General features: G+C 34.4%; 1 protein-coding gene across 12 annotated transcripts in view; it reads right to left on the reverse strand.

Annotated features, from left to right (window-relative positions):
• LOC105228281 (uncharacterized) overlaps nt 1-26,449 on the reverse strand; it is a 253,501-nt gene that overhangs the window by 59,721 nt on the left and 167,331 nt on the right. For all 12 annotated transcript variants that reach the window (XR_007421177.1, XR_007421176.1, XM_049446038.1 and 9 more), the window contains 2 exons: nt 14,916-15,096; nt 8,724-8,880 (listed from right to left, as the gene is read on the reverse strand). Coding sequence is in view for 10 of the 12 variants with exons in the window: in XM_049446038.1 (XP_049301995.1) it covers nt 8,724-8,880; nt 14,916-15,096 (338 nt within the window). In the remaining 2 variants the exon portion in view is untranslated. The remainder of the gene's footprint in view (nt 1-8,723; nt 8,881-14,915; nt 15,097-26,449) is intronic.

The raw sequence follows: 26,449 nt of genomic DNA on the forward strand, positions 1-26,449 counted from the left end.
ACTTACAATATTTTCCGGCAATACCTCATCTGCTTAATAACGCAGTAAGCAGGATTGCATAAATTAGGTATGCAAAGACAAACTAAATGAATATTATAACACAAAAACAAAACAAAGCAAGAGTTGCAAAAAATACAAACATACATACAAGCATATTTAGCTAATAATATATAATTTATTATATGTACCTACATATAGAGCAAAACATACATATTTACATATAAAAGTGCACATCTTTTTTTCAATTCCGTTTTCGCACTCTCTATTCGTTCAAACCTATCTAACGCATTGATCTCTCTAACGAGCTCTCAATTGCTTAAGAACAAAAACATAATTATAAACACAATTCCTGCATACTTATGTAAATAGCGCATTGATCTCCTCAGCGAGCTCTCAATCGCACAAAACATAAGCACATACATACATACATACATACAAGTCCAAGTATTAGGGTGTACCTAAATACTAACATAAGGACGTAAAAAGTGTTAATAAATTTAAAGTGCGGATATTTTCAAACATCAAACTAAAATATAAATAAACAATTTATTGAAAAGAGAATTCGGTTTACACTAAGACAAATTTAACTCATTTTGACAAATATTTTACTATACAGTAAAAATAATGAGTAATAATAAAAATCAAAATACACCTGCAGGAGCTACACGCTCAAATCAGGTTGCTAAATTAATTTCACAAAGTGACAGTTTAATAAGATACTGCACTAGATTTGCCTCTTTGCCGATTCATGAAAACTCTGAATCGTTATTAGAAATCAAAATTCAAAATCTTGAAAACTTTTGGACTCGGCTCCAAGTGGCTCATGACGCCATTCTAGATTCTAACGATTCAGATACACATAATTTTAAATCATCGGCTTATGATATTTATGAAAACTGCTTGGACCAATATGAAGAAACAAAAGCGATGATCTTCGATCAATTAAAACTCATTAAAGCAATTGCACCTACTCCCCACAGTGGAGTAGAGCTGCCACAAATAGAAAGTCAAAAGGCAAGTTCCGGCATCCACCTCGAGTTGCCGCCATGTGACACAGAAACATTCTATGGAGGTTATGAAGAATGGCCGTCCTTCCGGGACATGTTTACAGCCGTTTACATCAACCATCCAGAACTATCAAAGGCACAGAAACTGTATCACCTCCGATACAAAACAAAAGGTCAAGCAGGCGAAATAGTTAAACAGTTCGCATTAAATGACGACAATTTCAATTTGGCTTGGGAAGCTCTAAAAGCTAGATTTGAAAACGAAAGAATACTGGTCGATAAACAAGTAACGACACTAATGAACTTGCCAAAAGTTAAGAAAGGAACAGGTGTAGAATTCATCAAACTCGAATCCACTGTTTCAAATTGTTTGTCGGTTCTCTCGACATTAAATATTCCCACAGACAGCTGGGACCCAATTCTGGTAAACATTTGCACCGCCGCATTACCAGAAAAGTCGTTACTTCTATGGGAGCAATCGCTCTCATCACGAAAAAAGTGCCCAACGTGGCCACAAATGAAAGATTTTCTCACCACCCAATATGAAATTGCGGAAAGGTTAGAAGAAAAAATAATCAGAAATAAGAACATTAAACACGACCAGAATGATAGCTTCAATAGACCCCAAGCTAGAAGCAAAAACAAATCAAATAGAATTTTTAACAAAATGCAAGCGTTCACATCCGAACAGAGAAAACATACGTCATGCGAACTATGCACAAGAGGGCATAAACTTAAAACTTGCGAGAAGTTTAAAAAATTGAATGCCAATGAAAGGAACAACTTTGTCAGGTCAAAAAGACTCTGCACAAACTGCTTGTCCCATACACACAATCTTAAAAATTGCAAAAGTAAATACAATTGCATATATTGTCACAAAAGACACAATTCAATGCTGCACTACAGCACATACCCCAACTCACCCTATAAAAGCGCTAATAAATCAAGAACCACGGGATTAATTGCAAAAGCAAATCACGAAAGCCAAAATACTGAAAATTGCCAAGAGACACCATGCTGCTCAATGGCACAAAAAGTTCAAACGCTGCACAGCGAAACACAAAGTGGACTAGTTACCGAACTAGTTACAACCCTACCAACTCAAGTTGAGTACAATACAAATAAATACCTTAATTCACAATTAAGGAAATTTCGAAATATAGGGAAACTTCCTCCTATATTAAAAGCACATACAACTTTTCGGCCCCGCAGGATGGCTTTCGCCAATAATGAAAAAAAAAAAAAACAAATCTGAACAGATCCTAGAGCGGTGGCGGCCTACTAAACGCCAAATTAGTACATACATAAAAACATAAAATAAAAATAAATAATAAACACAGTTGTATCAAAAGTCGAAAAGTCGACATTTTTTCGTAAATTTTCAAAATAAATAAAATCTTCAACAAGATTAAGGTTCAACGAGTACCATACTCTCAATGCGATAAAGTGATGCACCTACACTTACAAAAATCAAAGGTCGCTTTTATCGTATCTATGTGGGATCAGCTATACAAAGCTTCAAATTAAATATAAAAAATTATCTACTCCACGAATCGAAGCCGTTCTCTATTCACGGCCACTCTCTCGCAAGATCCCTCTAATTTCATAGTCCTAAACCTAGGGCTAAGGAGTACCCATTCTGGCCACACCTGTGCCAGGCGTGGAGTTACGATCCTTAATAAGCCGCTAATACAGAAAAGGCATATACTAAAAAAAACCGGTGTACCAAACCGATGAAATAATAAATAACCGCAAACAAAATAAATAAAAGCAAAAACGCATACACTTTTACTGTAATAATAAGTCGGATAAACCCGCAAATTATAATTCCTTGCTATACGCACCTAAAGGTAAATAAATACCAAATACAATGTTTAAAACCAGCATGTATTCTGCGCCCTCGGCAACTCTACAAGCAGTACGCCGAATTACGTGCATCAGATTATATATGTACTATATATAAAGCTAGGCAAAATATTCGCCTAGGGGGCCCAGGATGTTTAAATGAGTTAAGCATCCGCCCCTTCTAATCGGTAGAACTGGCGCATCCTAATGCTACATCGCCATTCACCATAGCTGATGACACTACAGCATAACTCACCCTATAAAAGCGCTAATAAATCAAGAACCACGGGATTAATTGCAAAAGCAAATCACGAAAGCCAAAATACTGAAAATTGCCAAGAGACACCATGCTGCTCAATGGCACAAAAAGTTCAAACGCTGCACAGCGAAACACAAAGTGGACTAGTTACCGAACTAGTTACAACCCTACCAACTCAAGTTGAGTACAATACAAATAAATACCTTAATTCACAATTAAGGAAATTTCGAAATATAGGGAAACTTCCTCCTATATTAAAAGCACATACAACTTTTCGGCCCCGCAGGATGGCTTTCGCCAATAATGAAAAAAAAAACTAAAATAAAACTGACAAAACAAATTAAGATATACTTTTATGTAATACAAGAAACTTCCTCTTGTTGAAGTGCAGTACTCGGAAAATATATGTATATATGTATGTACATACATTCGTATACATATTTATGTAAAGGCAGAAAAGCTGAACTATAATACAAAAACAAATCACAAGGAAAATAAAAATATTAAAAGTTCCAACAAAAAAGACAAAACTAAAAACAAAAAAAAAGTGCAGTGTCACAATCAAAAAGAAAACAAAATAAAAAACAAAAACAAATTACACGGGAGAACAAAATAAACAAAATAATTCCAACAAACAAAAAACAAAAATAAAAACAGGAAAAAGTGCAGCGAACCGCCAAAAATCTAAAAAATGCAGTGACAACGACAACAAAACGAACAAAAAGCAATTTCAACAGGGACAGCAGCAACAAACTAACGCGCGGTACCTAAACACTCAACTAAATAAAAAGCGAAAAGCTAAAACACCAATAAAACAAACAAAAAAGAAACAAACGGGCGCGCACATTACAACAAATACACATACACAAAACAAAACAACGCCAGAAGGAGGTAGTCAGCTGGAGCAAAGAAAGAGCAACAACACGCACGATAAACCAAGCAGCTGAAAGACTGAAGGAAGAGGAGGAATACAGGAATTGGCGATAAAACTCGCACACACGTTTTCCCATGTTGTCCCCCCAAAAAAATCCTTGCGGGAAGATAAAGTGAGTTGTATCGTTTCCATTTGTTATTGTTGCATATAATGCACGTTTGTATGTATGCCTAAAGTTACAGTAATATATAAAACCTGTAATAAAAAATCCGTTTGGTTAATAAAGCTTTCCAGAAGGGATCAAACTGCCGATTTGAAATAAATATAAATACATCTCCTAATATACATATATGCACATAAAATTGATAGCCTTATACATATGCTTAACTTTGTGCTTCCAAACTCAACAGTTTAAAAAAAAAACTATTATATGAATTAAAATGAATTTAATTTTTTCTAAATAAACTAAATTACATTAAATTAATAAATGTATAATTTTTACATATGCTTACATCAGATATGATTGTCACAACTGCATGATATTTACATCATATGTGATAGTCACATATGCAGGATGTTGGCATCAAGCATAACAGGCATTCATGACAGAGATTTATATCATTAATGACACAAATTTTTATTCTAAACACCGTTGGAGTGAGCAGTGTAGCTATATGTTGTTCAGGTTGTTAAACCTAGTATGTAAGAAAGAAAGGCAATATCACATGTATGCAAAAGTTTTTGTCAACTTTTTCATATTGCCCTTAAAAATGTGATAGAAACTTGCACTGAGCCAGTGACAGAAAATTGTGTCCCTAGTGAATGTCATATGATTGATCATTTGATTATCATCATTCTTGTAGGGTAAACGAACATTCTCAAAATTAACAGCAAGATATAGAAAGGAAATTGTAAAAGAAGACAAATCTAGTGTCGTAATCACAGAAAAAGGACGAACAGTACACAAAAGTAACATCAAGACCTAGCAAATAACAATTAATAAAGTAATTTTCGACAGAATTAATAATATTTCTGCAATATCAAACAAAATTTTGAAAGAAGTACAAACAAATGAAGTAGTCCAACATAAAAATTGCTATTGAAATCAAATATAATATAAATTAAACATAATAAAAGAAGAGATAATAAATTAGACTATGCAATACATTTGGCAAAAGCCGGCATAGTTAATTCTTATATTGGGTTGTCAAAAAAGTCTTGCGGTATTTGTATTGAATTTTTTGGAACGAAGTTCCTTACGGCAGGCTTGCAGAAGATAGGATTTTGCTGCGGGAGCTAACTGAAAAAAAGTGATAGTAAAAACCGTAAGAAATAACCCGCAAGAAATAACCTGTAAGATCGCTAGTTATAGCCTACTTTTAGGTCTTGCAAAATAATTAGGCATGAAAATCTGTAACATTATTGTGTATGCAAATTATGCATAGAGCGCAACAGACTGCAAACTACATCTGCCAAATATTAAAATACAGACGTTCTTATGGACACTGTTATTTTGACAGCTGCACGACTACACGACTGCAGGCCGACAGTTGTCGTTCCCGCTAACTTGAATATTTCCTATATTTGCCAACGGCAGTAGGACGACAGTAGAGTTGACAGTAGAATGGAAGATAGAAAGAGGAGGTAGAGTGGTGATGTCACTAATATGTAAAATGTAAAATTATTCACAGGTCTAACAAACTTGATATTATTATTTTATTATATCATTTGTAATAACAATTGATAATTTAAAACAAAAAAAATTACCAATTTTTGCTTATTTTTTACATAAAAAAATTTTCACTTTGAACAAAATATTAAAATTTCATTCAAGTGAAAGGTATTAGTATGGCCACAACGATATTGTGTACATGCAAAATGGACAGCTGTGTTGTCTTGGTACATGCCGGCCATGCTGTCGCAGTCATTGTGTTCACCACCTGAGAATTGTGCTTGCACTAAATACGTTTATGGGGAGTTGAATTGTTGCATATTTTTTGGCGCAGGGTTTGAGGAAATAACCCGTAAGAAAAAGACTGTAAGATCGCTAGTTATAGCCTACCTTTAGGTTTTGCAAAATAATTAGGCATGAAAATCTGTAACATTATTGTGTATGCAAATTAGTTTTGAATGAAGTGCGGAACACATAGAGCGCGACAGACTGCAAACTACATCTCTCAAATATTAAAATACAGACGTTCTTACGGACACTGTTATTTTGACAGCTGCACGACTACACGACTGCAGGCCAACAGTTGTCGTTCCCGCTAACTTGAATATTTCCTATATTTGCCAACGGCAGTAGGACGACAGTAGAGTTGATAGTAGAATGGAAGATAGAAAGAGGAGGTAGAGTGGTGATGCCACTAATATGTAAAATTATTCACAGCTCTAACAAACTTGACGTTATTTTACAAATAAAAGCATAAAATAGCTCTATTATAGCTCTATTACGAGTATATCATTTGTAATAACAATTGATAATTTAAAACAAAAAAAAATATTTACCAATTTTTACTAATTTTTTGCATAAAAAAAATTTCACTTTGAACAAAATATTAAAATTTCATTGAAGTGAAAGGTATTAGTATGGCCACAACGATATTGTGTACATCCAAAATGGACAGCTGTGTTGTCTTGTGTACATGCCGGCCATTGTTATGTTGCTGCCTTCTTACGAATGTTCATGTATTATCATGTGGTATTTTTTTTTGCAAATTATATCGATTCTACATTATCCGAAGGAACTTCGTTTCTGCCTGGGGTCCCACGACAGCGCATTTCTTGTTTTTTTTTATTGAAATTGCAATGAATTTTTGATAACTCATGCCCAGCTCTTGACCGATGCTACGGCTGCTACTATACCGGTCTCTTTCGACCAATTCAGCGATTTTATCGCAATTTTCGACGACAGCCCTTCCGGAGCGTGGCGCATCTTCGACCACCTCTACACCAGAACGAAAACGTTGAAACCATCGTTGTGCGGTGGAAATTGAAACTGTATCGTGTCCATAAACTGCACAAATTTTATTGCCGGCTTGAGATGCATTTTTGCGACGCTATAACTCACGAACGACTTAAAAGAAACGGCAATCAATCAAACACGTGTTAGCGCATGAAATGAGCTTTCCAAAAAGGTATAGCATGACCTGATGCGATGAATAAAACTAGAACTACGTGCTTTCAGCGCCAACTAGCGAAAATACCGCAAGACTTTTTCGACAACCTATTATTTTGTCAAATAAAAATTAAATTTATTAAAATATACGTTTAGAAAAAATAATTTTACATTGAATAATATCGAAGAATAACTTGAATTAGCAAATGTTAAACTTGCATCAAATGAAACTCTGTTGTTATACATTATTGGAATACCATTATCCAATAGCGACTTTTGTGAATCTATTATAATTAAACCAATAAAAATAAATAGGAATATAAATAAGATTCCATATGAAAATTTTATTACATGTGAGAATAATAAAATTATATTACTAAACCAATATAACGGTCTGATAAGAATTGACAGCCAAAACAGAAATCTTTTCGGATCATAAAGAAATAAAAACATCTGATATACTCTGACAGATCAAATGCAGCGAATAAACGGAGACCTTTGTTTTTGACGGCGGAGGAGTTAACATAAGTAACATTAAAAATTATAACTGACGCTAATACAATTATAGGTGACGCTAATAGTTGAGTTAACATAAGTAATATAGCTGACGCTAATATTTGTCAACAGGAAGTGACCTCCGCCACGAGCCACTAAAGCTACAATTCCTAAGAATTATAATATATGGGACAGGTAGAATAAAGTTACTTTTTAGCTTAAATATAAAATGTAAAATCAGTTGCAATTTAGTTTTTGAATAAAGGTCATACGGACCTTACAAAAAATTAAAATATTTTTTTTTTTTTCAAATAACTAGTGCCACCCACATCTTTCCGGATTTTCGTTGACATGTTTTTGTTTAAAATGCAAAGAGTCAATGTGTCGAAAAACTAACGAGACGACAAAGCATCACAACATTTTGTTGCTGATAGGAAATCCGAGCTGTGCCGATTTTTTATTAGAGGTAAAAAAATCTTTCGATTTAAAGAATTATTCGACGTTACAAAATTAGGTTAGATTAAGTTAGTCTGGTAGAAAAATTCAATTTTATTTGATTTGTAGAAATATAATGAAAATTTTTTCGACAACCAATCATATCTTCCAAATAATTGTTTTCAAGCGAGAAAGCGTAGCGAACAATCGTACTTTAACATTTAAAATATTAGTAAAGATTGAAGTACATAAAATATGAAATCTTATTTTTGCAAAATACATTTGTGGAGTTTTCTACTTTTTTCCATTCTTCTCAAAATACATTCACCGAAAGAAGTAGATTTTCTAATTTCTTTCATTCATTCCTAGATTTTTATCATCCTCATAAACTTACTCATTACTTGACTTATTATTTGGCAATAACTAAAGGGGTTGTCAGATCCGACAAAATACATATTGTAACATTTTCAGTCAAGACTCTGTAATATTAGATACGATGGAACAATAGAAGTCAAAACAAACAAAAAACAAGTTATGTTATAAGAGATAGAATGTCATCATCATGAGCACTCCCCACGGTCGTAGTTAATACACAATTAAGTTTACGGAAGCCGAAAAAACATTGTTGTCTGATTAACTATCACTAAACAACAAAAGGTCACATTATCCAACTAGAACATTTAAAATTACCTGTGTCAGGAAAATTGTATTTTTGTAATCGCATTTTTCTTCCGGATACAACGTTCGTTATGACATGTTCTTGTGGAGTGTGTTGGTAAACTCGATCCGTCCATTCGCCAATGGTCACTATTTCACGTCCTTCTTGGTATATAGCACCGTCACGAGTCTGCAATTACAAATAATTAGAGAAGAAAAGTGTACTATCGACAAAGTATCATATTTGGGTGTATAACGTAATGCCGACAATCAAAATTTCGAAATTTAGATTCCCGACAAATCAAAACACCAACAATTTAAAACACGGACAAACAAAAATACCGACAAATCAAAACACCGACAAATCACAATACCGAAAAATCAGGAAAAGGTACCGTTGTTCGCTCAAGGACCTGCGGTCTTCAGCCTCCGACCACGGACAACCTTAGCATCATAACCCTTAGTCAGTGGAATTCTCTTTCTGTGCTTTGATAGAAATAAGGGCAGACAAGATAAAATATTTTTCACATGACGGCATTTTAGTTTGTCGGTATTTTGATTTTTCGATGTACTGATTTGTCGGTGTTTTGATTTGTCGGTACACTCAATCTTTTACGCCCTATCTTTAAATTTAAAATTTGATATGGCCCACCCCTTATCTAATTAGCTTTTGTTAGTTTATTGAAAATTTTGCAACAGTTTTGACAGTTCCACATCTATTGTGATCTAAAAATACGATCCAAAGCAATGTGGAATTTAAAAACTATTGTGAATTGAAAGCACATTACGACCCGTTTGCTATCGTATGTCATAATGCCAATCGCCGGATACGATTGACGTATTACGTAATTTTCTTTCGTTTATTTTCCGATCCGTGCACAGATGTAACGATTCGACCCCGGTTCTCCTCGATGTTCGATGGAGACGATTGCTTTAGGTAGTAATACTCTACTTTGAATTTCGCCGTGTAGTGATTGTGTTTTTTGTGCCTTTGAGCAACATGATGTCTCTTCGGGATTTTGTGTTTCGGGAGTTGCTGTTGCAACTAAACCCATGGCTCTCTTTGGAAAAGCGCTATTGAGATTGTGTGGATAGGACAAGCAGTTTGTACAGAGACTTTTTGATCTGACAAAGTTGTTCCTTTCATTAACATTAAATTTTTTAAACTTCCCGTAAGTTTTTAGCTTATGCTCTCTAGTACATAGTTCGCATAACGTGTGTTTATTTTGTTCAGATGTGAACGATTGTGTTTTGAAAAAAATTCTATGGAAGCTAAGATTTAGTCGTGTTGAACGTTCTTAGTTCTGACTATTTTTTTGTCTATCCTTTTAATTTGGTTAGTTAAGAAATCTGTCATTTGCTGCTCCGTTGGCCATTTTCTTCTTTGTGAGAGCGATTGTTCCCATAAAAGTAACGATTTTCTGGTATATGTTTACCAAAATAGGATCCCAATTGTCTGTGAGAATATTTTGTGTCGATAGAACCAAAAAAGAGAGTGTGCTTATGACCGCACGACTGAAGTAAAACTTCTATCTATATGTATATATACGATACATATATTTTAGAATTAAAATTAGACAGAAATCTAGAAAAAAACTGCATCGATTGTTGTTCCATGTCTTGTAGTTGGCTCATTACGGTCATTAATCATTTGTAATTCTAATTTATCTCGTAGAAAGTTTATCAAGAGTTGTCCATTTTCGGATGCGAAATTGATATTGAAATCTCCTGCTAAGATTAGTGGCAACGTATGATAGTTTTCTCCTAGTTCTTCAGAACCTACTCGACCATAAATCATAAGTCTTCTGTATATAAACTTTATGATATTATTAACTGTGTTATTGGGCGACATGTAAACAACTACCATTATGATGTTTGTTCCATCGTCCAAAACACGGGAAAAATTAGGAAAAATTATTTTAATTTTATTTCTCTTTATTTTTATTTAAATAAAGTAATATTTCAAATAAATTGTATTTATTTCCACTATTACAAAGTGAAGATGTGCAAAATGAACTTCATTTCTTCAAAGAAAATTGATGACCTTCATGAAATGTGCATATTCGCATTATTTCGTTATCATTTCCATATTTGTACCAATAGAATTTCTATGGCATATACATACATTCATATGTATATTATTTCTTTGGCACATTTGTCTGTATGTTACGAAAACAAATGCGAGCCACATACACATGTACATATGTACATACATTCATAATAACAAGTGTCGCACGCATCTTTCGCATCTCCGTTGTCACGGACAATCAATGGCCGAAACTCAAAGAGTCACGCCCGGAACACATAGAGCGGGGCAGGCTGCAAGCGACATCTGTCAAATATTAAAATACACACGTTCTTATGGACACAGTTATGTAGTTGTGCAGCTGCCTAAATAACTGTGTCCTTAAGAATGTGCGTATTTCAATATCAGATTCAGATGGCGTTTGCAGTCTGTCGCGTTCTATGTGTTCAGCACATCAATCTGTCGAAGCATTCCCTTGCCGCTGTAACAGCTTCGCCTTCCAACGTGCGTAAATATGTATGCATATGTATGAACTTGCATAAGGAGCATGCATGCATGTGTTTATATCTTCATATTCATATTCATGCATACATATATTTATGTCTTCATATTCCTGCGTATGTGAGACAGAGAACATAATGTATTTTGTACACATTTTCGGTGTCAAAATGAAACAAAATATAAACAAGCAAAACGAAATTCTTCGTTGGGAGTCTCTTCATATTCTATTCTTCGGCATATATGCCTTGTCATCATATGCCGTAAATACATATATTTCTGTCTCTTCATATTCTCGGTTAGAATATGTGAGAGAATTGTAAACAATGTTAAAATTGCGAGGCGAATTCCGACCTTACATACAATGTTAACAAATTTTATGTTCTCTGTCTATACTTTTAAGTTCTCTGGTTCTTGCAAATTTGTTTACATGCACACATTATTACATATGTATGTACGTGAATATGCGCGACCGCTTGGTCTTTTAATATGTACATATGTTAAATGAAATGTCGTAAATTTGGCAACGCGGTGAGCCTTCTCTATATTATACGTTCTCTGCGTTCGCCTCGCCTGATCACACTTTTCGTTGCGCGTTCGTCAGCTTACTCCCCAAGCCAATTACCGTTCGCCTCGCCTGATCACACTTTTCGTTACAAATTCGTCTGATCACACGTTCGCCTGATCACACTTTTCGTCACGCGTTCGTCAGTTTACTCCGCAAGCCAAGCGCGCCTAAAGAAGTTTTACTTCAAAAACAATTTGAAACAGTGGATTCTAGTTTTATGAATTCTTCAGTTGTTTCTTTTTGAATTTTTGGCAAGTTTATAAGTATCTCTCATTTTCATATCTTGATCTTAGAGCTTCCCAAGCTTAATTGAAATTATCGTAATTTAATACGAACTGCTTGACTATTACACATGCTTGATCTTTAGTTTTGTATCGGAGGTGATACAATTTTTGCGCTTGTGATAATTTTGGATGGTTTATGTACACGGCTGTAAACATGTCCCGGAAGGACGGCTATTGTTCATAATCGCCATGAAATATTTCTGTATCGCTTGCGGGCACTTAGAGATTAATGCCTTAACTTACCTCTTGGACTTGTAATTTTGGCAGCTCTACTCTACTGTGGGGAGTAGGTGCAATTTACTTTATAAGTTTTAATTGTTATTATATCATTGCTTTTATTTTTTACGGAATTATCCGTATATCCTTGTATCAGCGCGCACTGAAACTAGGCCAATATCCTTTGTACATACGTGTGGACGTTATAGGCATATGGAATGCGTTAAATGTTTTATGTGCAATTATACTTGTTAGACCAGAAACAAGGAAAATGTTTAGAAATCGCCAAATTGGACTTTCAATATAATATACATATGTATGTACAGGTATGCACAAAGGTAAGTAGTGAAATATTTAATTTGTTCTACAAATGTTGTTTTTATTTATACAAGCATTGGCAAATATATGCCAATATGCAAACATAATTTGCGTTTAGAAATATACGCGAAAACAAGAATAATTTTATTCTTTGTTCTTGTTTCTGCCTTTTGCTTATTTTTTTTGAACCAATCCCTCTCACAGTTTAATTATCTGAAGCGGTATTGCCAGAATAATTTCCAAGTGAATATTTGAAATCTTTTTTTTTTGTCTTTGTCTTTCATGTATACGAATCGAACCGTTTGTCTTCAAATCAGCGAAAGAGAACAACTTTGAATCAATAGTGATCATCTTCTACATGATTTGTGTATGAACATTCGCATTAGCAGAAAATACCCGAAATGATGCATAATCATGCTTCAATGATTGAAATGATCGACATCGTTCGGTTTGCATATCATCCCCTAAACACTGATTTACTCGTGCACTTCTGTTCTATTTCAAATATATGTATATGTATGCATGCATATACATATGTTATATATGCTATGGAAATTACATTGAGTATCGAAAGAAAAACGAGCTTATCCGTCCGTGTGGATATTTTCTTGACGCTGTCCGGGAAACATCAAATAGATTTTTTTATTTAAAAATCGAAACAAAATTATACAATGAAAATATAGGAAATTAATTAAAATTCGATGTGTACCACAGAAAGATGTATGTATTTACGTACTCGGTTGAATTTCCATTTTTTACGCATCGAAAAAATCAAAGCTGAAACATTTTTTGTCACACATGATTTAAATCAATCAAGCAGAAAATTTGCTGTACTCGTAGATTTACACGAAGTTTACCCACAGTTTCACATCGATTGAACCAAAGCCAGCTACTCGTATACCGTTTACTAGATTGTAATTGCCGAAGAACAGATAGAAATCAGTTGACGCTGGCGGGTACTTGATCAACAATGTTGTCTATTATGAACTGAATTGATTTGATTGTGTTTTTGGGACGAGTGTTTGTTCTGATTTACTCATACTCGTTGCAGCTCTTTGGTACGTACATACTTGTAAATATGTATGATGTAACAACATCTTCACAGTCTCTGCATCGTATATCGTTACATATGTATGCTTCTTTGAATAACAGTCTCAAATTATGATTCAACCTTTTCTTATTCAGTTACAACTATTATACATATATTCATATATACTACTGTGATCAAAGTGAAGGAATCTTTAACTTATACTTCGCGTGTTTTTCGAATCGGTGAAAGTAAGTTCTTCGATTTTTACTATGTCTGAATTTATTGCACAAAGAGTGCGATAATGCACCATCTTGTACTTCATTGGTTATTCGTGATAATTCGCCACATTTTCAACTAATGCAGTGACGCAACCATCGCATTCGCCTGATTTACCTTCGTGTAATTATTCAGCAAATTCACATGACTACTCCGAGGATACCGTTTTGACTCAATTGAGGGTATAAAAGCTGAACCGAAGGAGGCTCTGATAGCCATCACGACGGCTGATTTTTCCAAGTGCTTTGATGACTGGAAAATTTGTTGAGGTGGATTGTAGCGGTAGGGGATTATTTTGAAGGAGATGAAATGAAATTCACCTTTCAATTTGATCACAGTATTATGTGTATGTAAACAAAAACCACTGTACCCTGCCAGTAGCTGTGTGATTTTATTTTTGAAGGAATAAATGTTCAAATGATTCTTACATCAAGCTATTGCTACCATCACTTTCACTAAAGCTCAAATAAAAAAAAACAAAATTGGAACCACTTTAATATATAATTGGCTTTCACTAAAGCTCAAATAAAAAAAAACAAAATTGGAACCACTTTAATATATAATTGGCTTTTGTTAGTTTATTGAACAGTTTGGACAGTTCCACATCTATTGTGACCTAAAAATAAAATCCAAAGCAATGTGGAATTTAAAAACTAGCTATCGTATGTCATAATGCCAATCACCGCATACGATTGACGTATCACGTAATTTTCTTTCGTATGTTTGCCGATCCGTGCACGGATGTAACGATTCGACCCCTGGTCAATAGTTTCGGATTTGTAGTGAAATATGCCGCGTGGAACAAGTCTTTCAGAGTTTAATAATTATAAGGGGCAACCGTTTTTTTTAGAATCCACACTACAGTTCTAAGAATTTTATATATTTTATTTGCTTCTATCTATTAACATAAAAAAAAATGTGGGACAAGTAATTTTATTTCAGCTTAATAGCCTATGGGATAAGCATTGTTTTCTAATTATTTTTGTGTATAACTTTTTATATATTTTACCTTATCAATAAATGTGCAACCATGCAAACCGGTTATTTGACAACGGCGTACATCAGGAACTTTTAGATATGTATGCAATAGCATATTGAAAGTGAAAGATAAATCCTTGCTCGGGTTATATACTCCAATGTGAAAATGTAACTCCTTTTCTCGTAAAATCAGGCGATATGTGATACGAAATCTGTAAAAATAAAAAATAAAAATTATTGAAAAGCGAAATTTTACCTTTTTCTTGTCATATCGCGTAACTCAATAGTAACTGGGTTTTCAATAAGAGCGCTACAAATTTTTTTAAATAAAACAAAAACGGTTTGGGATATCAATGAAATACTTTATTCCTGTGAAAGTACATTCGTACCATTATGTATGGAACTCGATTTCTTGCATGGCCACCACGGGCACGTTTGCGGAAGTAAATACGCTGAACCTAATTTTCATAGGTTTTCAAGCATAAAAAGATATTCGTACGAAATTCATCAATCGTCGCTGGTTTGTTGGCATAGACCATAGACTTTACGTAGCCCCACAGCAAATAGACTGGACCATTACGTGAGATAACATGTTCACCAAACTTGGTTTTCAATAAATCGATTGTTGATTCCACGTAAAACTTGGCGTTGACGGTTTGTCTGTAAGGAACAAATTCATGGTGGACGATGGCTTTGACGTCAAAAAAGATAATTAGCATCGTTTTCACTTTGGATTTGCTCATTCTTCCGGTCTTCATTAGCGACTTCTACTCGGCCCTCCAAAAAGGCCTGATGCCACCGAAACACACCACTTCTTGCTAAAGCAACATCTGGGTAAGCCTGCTTGATCATATCACACGTCTCCGTCGCAGATTTACCGAGTTTCACACAAAATTTAATCGCGTACCTCTGCTCTAACGTACTCTTCATTTTCGGCTTGCACCACACCCAGAAACACGTCGCGCGAAAATGTTTATCCTGATTCTCCAGGTGCTCGACAACTGACCAGCCGCTGCAAAGTGGTCGGTCTTGTATGGAATCAGCGGCCAAAAATACTTCCACTGCCTATATTAAAGTGAAACTTTTGCCAAAGCTTTTTAAAATCTCCCTCTCCCGTGTCCCACTCCGTCACCCACCGATGGCAAAAAATTTTAATTAAGTATATTAAATTAAAAGGAATTTTTTGAATATTATTCTACTAAATAAAAAATTGATTTTAATAAAATTGATTTACTTTTGTATGATAGTTTCTTTGACTGGTGATGAAAGGATCTAAACTCAAAAGCAATCGGCTTAGCAAGTCCTGATTTGTAGCGATCCGTTAGTTCTTTCGTGTATGATGGAGTCGATACATCTGCACGTCCTTACTGCTTGACTCTTATGAGAGTTCTCTAATTGAAACTGGTGCATATTAAATAACTTCGGGTGCGAGGAAGATAATACCAGGAATTTTTTGAAGTTAATTCCTTTGCAGGATCTAGCACAAGTCTAGTGCATTTAGGTTTTGATTCCTTTTGAAATTAAATTCGAACAGGACGGCAATAGCGGGTGAACGAAGGTCTGCAGTTTTTCTAAATTTGCTTGTGCTCTTCATCATTTTGCGATTTTATTATCAATTGTACAGTGACATATGTCGTGCCTAATAAATTATTGTTTTCCAAATTATTATTTTCGAATTTCTGCTTATATTCGCTCTGACCGGAATTACCATCAAAGCCACATATCTTATTGATAATAGGTAATTAGAGGGCTCATTCCGTTCATTAATTACATTTGTGAGGCAATGTGGTGCAATAATTTTTTTTATCTCTACTTCAACATCAGATTCTGAGACCTTTATTTGCTCAGGAAAACTGTTTTTCCTTTAAAATGTTATCATAGCAGGGTAAAAAGTTAATATCAAGTAGATACTGAAGCTTTATTAAATTTGCTTCGGTGATAAGTGATATTTCTTCACCCATTTTCTAAACACCAAGTATATGATATGATGTGATGTGCCTAAATAAAAGTACGTATAAAAAAAACATTTGATAAAAGTGAGAAAATGATAAAATTAAAACCAAAGCTCAATATGTATACTCGTATATATGGTTAATGAAAAAAACATAAAAAACAATAAAAATGCACGAATATACATACACGTAAATACAAAAAAATTATAAAAAAAATAGCACACAAAAAATCGCATGCCTGGTAGAATAACATGAATAACAAAGAAAGTTGCAAAAAGTTGCAGCTGAAATCAATAGCATAGACTTAGAAAACATTAACTAACTTGATTCATTTGAGGGTGAGACTGGGATCACAACTTTTTGTATATCTGAAATCGATGAATAAAGAAAAACATAGCTCTAAAAAATAATAAAACAATATATTATTATATAAAAACAACTTTGTTATATAACATATACCTTTATTCTCAATACACTTCGATTTGTGGGGATTTAGCACGATTTTATATTGCAAATTTAATTTATTATAAGAGATAATTTTAAAGCTATTTTCACTGCACAGTCCGCGTGTTTCTATTGTCTCACTTCTCGCGCTTTTCGTAGCCCCTACGAATGGGATAGAGCAAAAATGTATTTATCGTTAGTTTTATTGGTATTTTAAGAAATAGCTTTGATACAAACTGTGGTAAATTTCAAACTTTAATTTTTTTATTTTTGGCCTATGAAATCGACCAGTGTGCGCTGGTTCGTAATCTAGGAACGCCCTCTACCGAATCCGGTCGGTTCGCGCACGCTACGAAGTACAGTGGCCTTTTGAAGCGTCCCTATGGAAAAACCCGTTGCTTATACAACGCAAAAGTAATGGATATATTTTTACTATTAGGTTGTTCACGGTAGGCTGTTCGGGTTATGTGATTATTAGATTAAAAATAACCTCTATGCTCCGTGAGCACCCTATGTTGTATGGTTATTTGCTTATTTTTACACAAACAGCTGTTCATTCTTTACAATTTTAGTTCAATGAAATTCCAAATTATAAAATGCCTAAACAAAGTTTAAAAAGCAAAATAATCGAATTTAAAATAAGTTCTGCTATTCAGGAAATGGGCTTTATTGAAGGTAGGTGCTCATTAAATAATCCGAATTTTAAGGGTTCAAAAAATTCTTTGTATAAAATTTGCAGACATCTTGCATAATTTGCTGATTGTAAACAAAAAACAGCTGTTAATAGCAGAATTTCCAATAAGAAAATCTAAATGGAAATAACATTCGCTTAGTTTTATTTATTTTTTGTGCTGCCATTTAGTAAAATTGTAACGACTTTCTAACACTGGAAATACGCAAACAACCACATAGTCTGTAAACAAGGGTCTAGGTTGGTCAACTTTGGTTATTTTGTCATACTGCATTTTGTTGTTGTTTACTTAATCACATAACCACATAACCCGATAACCACCTTATCGTCAACAGGCTATATATCTTATGTTATGGTATAAAATACTCGTATACAAGTTTTATATCAGTTGGTACACAGCGGTGCAAAGTTATAATACTCTAAATTAAATTTCCCTGACAAACTTTTTAAATCCTAGTAAGATCTGGTGACATAACTTTAGAAAACTTTGTACTAAAAATAATATAACACGAAACTCTTCTTTTTGAGGGAACCAATGACCTAGATACAAATGAATGACAACAAAATTAATAATACCGAAAAAATAAATAACAAAAAAGTTCGTTCTATCCAGGATCGATTTATTAACTTATTGGCGTTCAAAATTAAAAATTTATTATTTTTCCAAATTGCTTCATTGTTACATACTCGTTTTATTAAAATGAATACATAGCTCTACTGAAATCAAGAAATACCTAATGTGTGATTCGAGTAGAGGTACTTTTTTCATTAGCCTTTTTTTGACAGATCACGCGTGAGTCATGTTGTTTGGCATTCCATCATGGATAGAAATGTGATATCACATGTGTTTAATCCAAACAAATACTCCCCTGCATTACTCCCAGAAATTACATAAAGTAATAGAGGCGTAATGCAGAGAAATATCAACCGCCACAACTTCGGTTTTCCCGCGCTTTTTACACTAAAGGAATTACTATCCCGCCAACACACAAGCGATAGCAGTGTGAATACCGAAAGCAAAAGTGCTTATCATATAAAACATTTTTTTCTCAACTATAATAAGTGTCACGGAGAATAAAACGATTAAAACAAGCACAAGTGAACTACAAGTGAACAATTTTCGTATAAAGTACACGTCAAGTACAATCTACAATTACCACACAAACAACACGGATACTTTCTGAATTTAAACCACCACCAAACATAATCTTCGAGCACCCACACCGAGGGAAAAACCCAACACACAAAAAGGAGTTAAATATAATTAAATTACAACAATACGTATGTATGTATATTAAGTAAGCACAATTAATCAATCTTGGAAACACACACACCCATATTTGTATAAACCCAATGAAATATAAAACTCATAATTTATAACGATTCTACTAAACTAAATATCTTTTAATTAAACGCAATCGGCCCCTAACGTCGACATACCCCGACAACACGGTTAGACTTTTTCCTGTGGGGATATGTAAAGTTTAAAGTATTGTATATGCGGACAATCCCGCTTCGATTCAGGTCTTGGAGCAAAACATCACGTGTGTCATTTGCCATACCAGTCGAAATGCTCGAACGAGTCATCGAAAATTGGACTGAATGGAAAAACCAAAGAGATAACAGAGAATGGAAAAACCAAAGATAAAACATAAATGCCAAAGAATATTCCACACTAAATTTAAAGTTTTTGTTTTTTCTTTAAAAAAGTAGAGAACCTTGAAATATATCACCCTTTATTAGCTTTTCTTTTCCTCTGCTCAACTCTTAGAGCAGGGTAAATATCTTTTGAAAAAAAAAACGAAATTCATAGTACATTAAAACTCTTTGTAAGCGAAAGATAAAATAACAAACATTACGCGAAAAATAATTTACGGGCAATCTGAGGTCGCGAAAAGAGGGGGGCGTGGCACTATTCTTAAGGCTTTGGAATGGCTTATCTCGATTTCCGACGATACTACGAGTCCTATAGAATAAATTAAAAAAATACATAAAAAATTTGTTAGATTTTTTTCACATAACCTCAAAATGTATGTGAAAAATTCTTATAAAAAAGTTGTTATACTCTTGCAATCTGTCGCTACAGAGTATTATAGTTTTGTTCACCCTAAACGAGATAAATATATGTTTATATATATATATATAAATGATCAGGATAACAAGAAAAGTTGAAATCCGGGTGACTCTCTATGTCCGTCCGCCCGTTAACCCGTGCAAGCTGTAACTTGAGTAAAAATTGTGATATCTTGATGAAACTTGGTATGAAGATTTCTTAGACAAAAAAAATTACGATTTCGTAGATGGGCGTAATCGGACCACTGCCACGCCCACAAAATGCCATTATCTGAAAACTTATACACTTTCATAACTAAGCCAAAATTAAGATATAACCTGTAATTTGGCACAAGGGATGGCAATAGCAAAGGGCACCTTTGTAAAAATTTTTGAAAAAGTGGGCGTGACCCCGCTCTCTAATACGAGTATATTTAATGTATATACATATCCCCTAAGTCACTAAAGCCACAACAACTAAAATTTTCACAGCTTAAATATTATAAGGATTTCTACCAACAGTGTGAAAATGGATTAAATCGCCGAAATGCCGAGGTGCTATGAGAGAGCTTTATGAGAGCTGTTGTGAAAATTGGACGATGGGAGTGGCACCGCCCACTTTTTGGCAGCGGGCCGAACGATTTCGACAAGATTTAGTACGTGACATTCTCCTAATATTCCTAGGACAGAGTATGCAAATGGGAGAAATCGGATAACAATCACGTCTACTTCCCATATAGCAAAATTTAAAATCCAATTTGAATATTTCCCTTTCCAGTACACAACTCAAGAAATAATAATTATAACTGGATAAAATTTTGCAGTAACAATTCCCCCACCACATCTTAATGATCAAAAATTGTACAAATTCAACATAAGCTGTTCAAGCATCTAGGTACTGAATTTGTGCACCCCAGTATCTACAGTTGACTTTTGTGCGAAAATATCATTCAATGTGTGAGATATTTGTATAATTAAAATTCTTCTCTGATAATGGTGTCTATGTGTTAAAAATGGGTTGAATTGGGCCAACACTGCCCTTAGCCCCCATATACCTAATATAAAGTTTTTCCAATTTCCGGATGACTTTGTACAGCATATATTGGCGAATATATGAGTTATCTCAATGAAAATGAAGGAGAATGTCTTACTCAAAATAGTGTATCTTTGTGCCTAAAATAGATAAATTTTAGCGAAAGCTTTACCTAGCCCCTATATAACTAATACCAGGAATTTCGAACATCCGGCTGACTTTACTCTATGTGATTGGCATTTTAGTATGTGGCATGTAAATACTTAGTATGCAGTATTGGGAAAAATAGATAAAATCGGGTCGATACTACCCCAACTCCCATATCTTATATATAAAAATGAATCGCTAAATGTGTTGGTAAGCGCATAACTCAAAAACGCCTGGACCAATTTTGCCAATTCTTTTTTTAAAATGTTCGTTGAGGCTCAAGGATGGTTTTTACGGCAAGAAAATTTTGAAAAATTGCCGAAAACCCCTAAAAACAGGCCTTTTCTTTTTTTCCATACAAACGAACGAATGTTTGTTTATTAGTGACGCTAAGGGAACGACTGAACCAATTTTGGTGAAATTTTCAGAGAATGTTCCATGTGGATCGGGGAAGGTTTAGAAATAAAAAAATCCTGTATGCCTTTTGTGAGGAAAAGTCGGAAAATTGGACAATTCCAAAAAGTTAATATTTTCCATACAAAATTTTGTTTTCAATTTTTTTGTTTTGTTTTTCAATTATTTGAATCGTTCAAATTTGTCGTTTGTTTCAAAAATTTTTGAAAATTATTCAGTGAAAATGTTATGTGTGTTGCACACAAAGTGATCGAGTACTCCCAGAATGCGATGACATACGTGCGGTATTATACGTCGCGGTCAATCAGAAAGCGATCGTCTGGTGTTGTTAGATGCTAGATGTACTCTGTTGTGTTGCAAAAGAGAGGTTTGCCGCACGAAAAATCCTGTATTATAACGGGTGATTTTTTTGAGGTTAGGATTTTCATGCATTAGTATTTGACAGATCACGTGGGATTTCAGACAAGAGAAAGATGCTCAGTATGCTTTGACATTTCATCATGAATAGACTTACTAACGAGCAACGCTTGCAAATCATTGAATTTTATTACCAAAATCAGTGTTCGGTTCGAAATGTGTTTTCCGCTTTTTTATCGACAAATTTTGTTCAGCGATGAGGCTCATTTCTGGTTGAATGGCTACGTAAATAAGCAAAATTGCCGCATTTGGGGTGAAGAGCAACCAGAAGCCGTTCAAGAACTGCCCATGCATCCCGAAAAATGCACTGTTTGGTGTGGTTTGTACGCTGGTGGAATCATTGGACCGTATTTTTTCAAAGATGCTGTTGGACGCAACGTTACGGTGAATGGCGATCGCTATCGTTCGATGCTAACAAACTTTTTGTTGCCAAAAATGGAAGAACTGAACTTGGTTGACATGTGGTTTCAACAAGATGGCGCTACATGCCACACAGCTCGCGATTCTATGGCCATTTTGAGGGAAAACTTCGGACAACAATTCATCTCAAGAAATGGACCCGTAAGTTGGCCACCAAGATCATGCGATTTAACGCCTTTAGACTATTTTTTGTGGGGCTACGTCAAGTCTAAAGTCTACAGAAATAAGCCAGCAACTATTCCAGCTTTGGAAGACAACATTTCCGAAGAAATTCGGGCTATTCCGGCCGAAATGCTCGAAAAAGTTGCCCAAAATTGGACTTTCCGAATGGACCACCTAAGACGCAGCCGCGGTCAACATTTAAATGAAATTATCTTCAAAAAGTAAATGTCATGAACCAATCTAACGTTTCAAATAAAGAACCGATGAGATTTTGCAAATTTTATGCGTTTTTTTTTTTTTTAAAAAGTTATCAAGCTCTTAAAAAATCACCCTTTACTAAGTGATGAAAATCAGTATTCCACTTCGGTTTGTATGTCTGACAATAAATGCACGAAACAGTATCCACGTGCTTTTCTTTCGGAAACACAAGCCTGAAATGATGGATATCCACTCTATCGGCGTCGCTCACCAGACAACAACGGCATTCAATTTAGAAGAGTGAATATCGAAGTTGACAACACATGGATCGTACCATATTCGCCACTGTTGTCTAATTCACATTCAAAAGTCATGTCCATGTTGAGTATTGCAGTTTGGTGAAATCAATAAAATACGTTTGTAATTACGTCACCAAAGGGATCAACATGGCGGTTATTGGTCTTGAACGATGCGGTCGATACGTGAACTGCAATGAGGCGCTTTTTAGGATGTTTACTTTTACAATTCATAAACGTTTGCCGACTGTTGCGCGTCTAGCATTTAATTTGGAGAATGGCCAAAGAGTGTATTTCAACCCAGAGAACACATTACAGCCAGTGGAAACACCGCCAGCAACAAAATTGACTTTGACGATTATACATGCAATGCATCGTCGAAGACATTTTACATCCTATTCGCTAAGAATTGGAAATGTGTCAATTCCGGTTCATACTTCCGGTGGTTTGATATCAATTCCATTTGCCGTTTATCGATTCACAAAAGATGAACTCATCACGAATGTTTATCCGAACATTAACCAAATTATCGTAACTACGGTTCCTTAAGTGCACGCGCAATTTTAGCTGCCAAAAATACCGATATTGTTGACTTAAACTGGAAGATGTGTCAATTCCGGTTCATACTTCCGGTGGTTTGATATCAATTCCATTTGCCGTTTATCGATTCACAAAAGATGAACTCATCACGAATGTTTATCCGAACATTAACCAAATTATCGTAACTACGGTTCCTTGAGTGCACGCGCAATTTTAGCTGCCAAAAATACCGATATTGTTGACTTAAACTGGAAGATTCAAAGTCAAATTCCGGGAGACTTGCGCTCATACAAATCGATCGATCGTCTTGACAATGAAGACGACGCCGTGAATTATCCTGTAGAACTTTTAAATTCTTTGGAGAGGCTTGGTATGCCACCGCATCATTTGCGTCTCAAATTGGATCTGTAGTTATTGTGTATCGCAATCTGCAAGCGCCGAAACTGTGTAATGGAACCTGACTGATTGTGACGCACCTATCGAATACAAGGGGGCAGAATGCTTGATTCTACGAATTCGAATAAATTTGGAACTGCTATGTTTTTCACACGGCCAAAAATACGTGGCGTGCTCACGAGTTGGAAAACTATCTTCTCTGTACATTTACGCGCCGGAACAGAAACCAAAAAATTTTGTTTATTAAGCTACGTTACGTTGAAAAAAAAAAACAAATGATAAATTTAGCATTCTCTTCATTTCAAAACACATAATTTCACGCAGAACAACGGCTGCGGGGTCAGCTAGTTCTACATAAAATAATTTTCGTTTTTCTAACAAATCTTACGAGATATATAACATAAAATAAAACAATGAGTTTTTACTTGGCAGCACTATGTGCTTATGTTGAGCTTTATTACAAAACTGAAAACTTAATTCAATTGTCGGTTGTTATGAAGCTAAGCCCGAGCCCTATAAGTACCTAGTCATCAAAATTAGGTTTGCGCGTGTTTCGCTCAACTACTTAATAATTGGGAGAGCGGATGCGCGTGTAGCGCATTCCATTAAGCTAACAGTGCAATAGGAGTCTCAAATGTAAATTGACTCCAAATTATGCAGACATTGTTGTCAGCGAATTTATGTTGTGTTACCTCCTCCCTCCGAAATTCCAATCGTCCCCGATTGGTCTTTAAAAGTATAGTATGTCGTTAAGACTTTTATGTTTTGCAACTTTTCTTGTCGGCATATGAATCGCCTCCGCGTTTTGAATAGTGATTTTGGCCATTTTTCGTGTCCGAATTTTAAGAGATATAATTATGATTATAACAAAGGTCAAAATACCGAAATGAGTTAGCATACTAGACTTTACTAGTAAATTTAGAGTGCTAATTTTTTTATATTTTTAATATTAAGCTCTCTCATAAACTTTAGAGATAGTACTTCTTCGTACTCGGATCGAGAATTTTAATTATGGATTAATGCTGGCAATGGTCTCAGGCTGTGAGCTTCTAAGGCAGTAAAGTTTAAATTGTTAATTTTTATTATTTCATTAAAAAATTTTACTAAAAATGATCCATTTAACTGTCTCGTTACATTATTACTTATAGTAAAATTTCCTTGAAAGTTATTTAATAAAATTAATCCTGCTTTTAGTTCTTCAATGTTTCTTACATGCTCAGTATTTGTAATAATACAATCATAAGGTTTGTTTCCTACCAAATTTTTAATACAATTTTCGTTTTGTAAATCTTCAATTTGGTCTTGTTTGCATATTTTTACATTATTTATTTGTTTACAATCATTTTCTACTCCATAGTAATTTTCATTACATTTCAAAACGCTTTCAAATTTTAATTTTAAAACTGCCCCATTTGTGCTTATTGGTTTTATTAAAATGCAATTACAGATTTCATTCCTTGTTTTTGGTAATTTTATTACATAAATTAGTAAATTTTGTTTCATAGCGATTTGAATATTTGCAAAGTTTAATGATTCTTCTAAAGAATCGAACGGAATGTTTTCTTCAATAAATATGTCATTTATCTTGTGCGCCTCTTCATTTGATTATATGAAACTGTTTATTATCTTTGCTTTGGTAAGATGTATTGCTCTGTTAATATTTTCAATTTCTTTTTTTATTATATCAATTTTAAATTTATACTGAAGTATTAGTGAGGTTCGAAATTCATTGCTATTTTGTAGTGTTTTTAATATGCTGTTGCTTGCTTGGGTAATATTTTTGATTCTTTCAAAAACGTTTCTGTTAATTACTAGCTGTTGATTATTGTTTTCTATGATTTCCCACAATCCATTTTCATGCTGATCCTATAAAATTTAATGACCTCTTTACTCTATATTTTGGTGTTATATTGTTGATAGTAATATTAGTTATTTTAATTTCTTCTGCAATGAATGGGTGCAAGGGATGGGAAGGTGGGATATTTTTTGTAAAGTGGGTATTTATGTCATCTAGAATTATGGAGTATTCGGTAAGGTCGATGAAGTGAAGGATCCTGTAAGTTCCAGACTGCACTTTCCCGATGCCATTTTCGATGGTAACGATTTCGGATTGAGAGTAATCGAGTACTTCAACCGAAGCATAGAAAAGGATGTGATGGGTTACTGAAATTAGTGATCTAGAAGAAAATATGATTATATTAGTTTCTTATACGATCTTTGTGGACTATTTGGCCTGATTCTGTTTTTACTGTGGAATGTCTGTTTTCCTTAACTATTTCCTTAACTATTTCCTCTTTGTACCATTTTGAAATTTTTGTTCCTAGTCTTTTATTCTGTTTAACAAAAATTTTGTCTCCTATTCTATAGTCAATAGTTTCCTTTCTGTGTTTGTTATGATATTGC

The sequence above is a fragment of the Bactrocera dorsalis genome, chromosome 1 (genome assembly GCF_023373825.1).
Source record: "Bactrocera dorsalis isolate Fly_Bdor chromosome 1, ASM2337382v1, whole genome shotgun sequence".
Classification (NCBI taxonomy): Eukaryota; Metazoa; Arthropoda; class Insecta; order Diptera; family Tephritidae; genus Bactrocera; species Bactrocera dorsalis.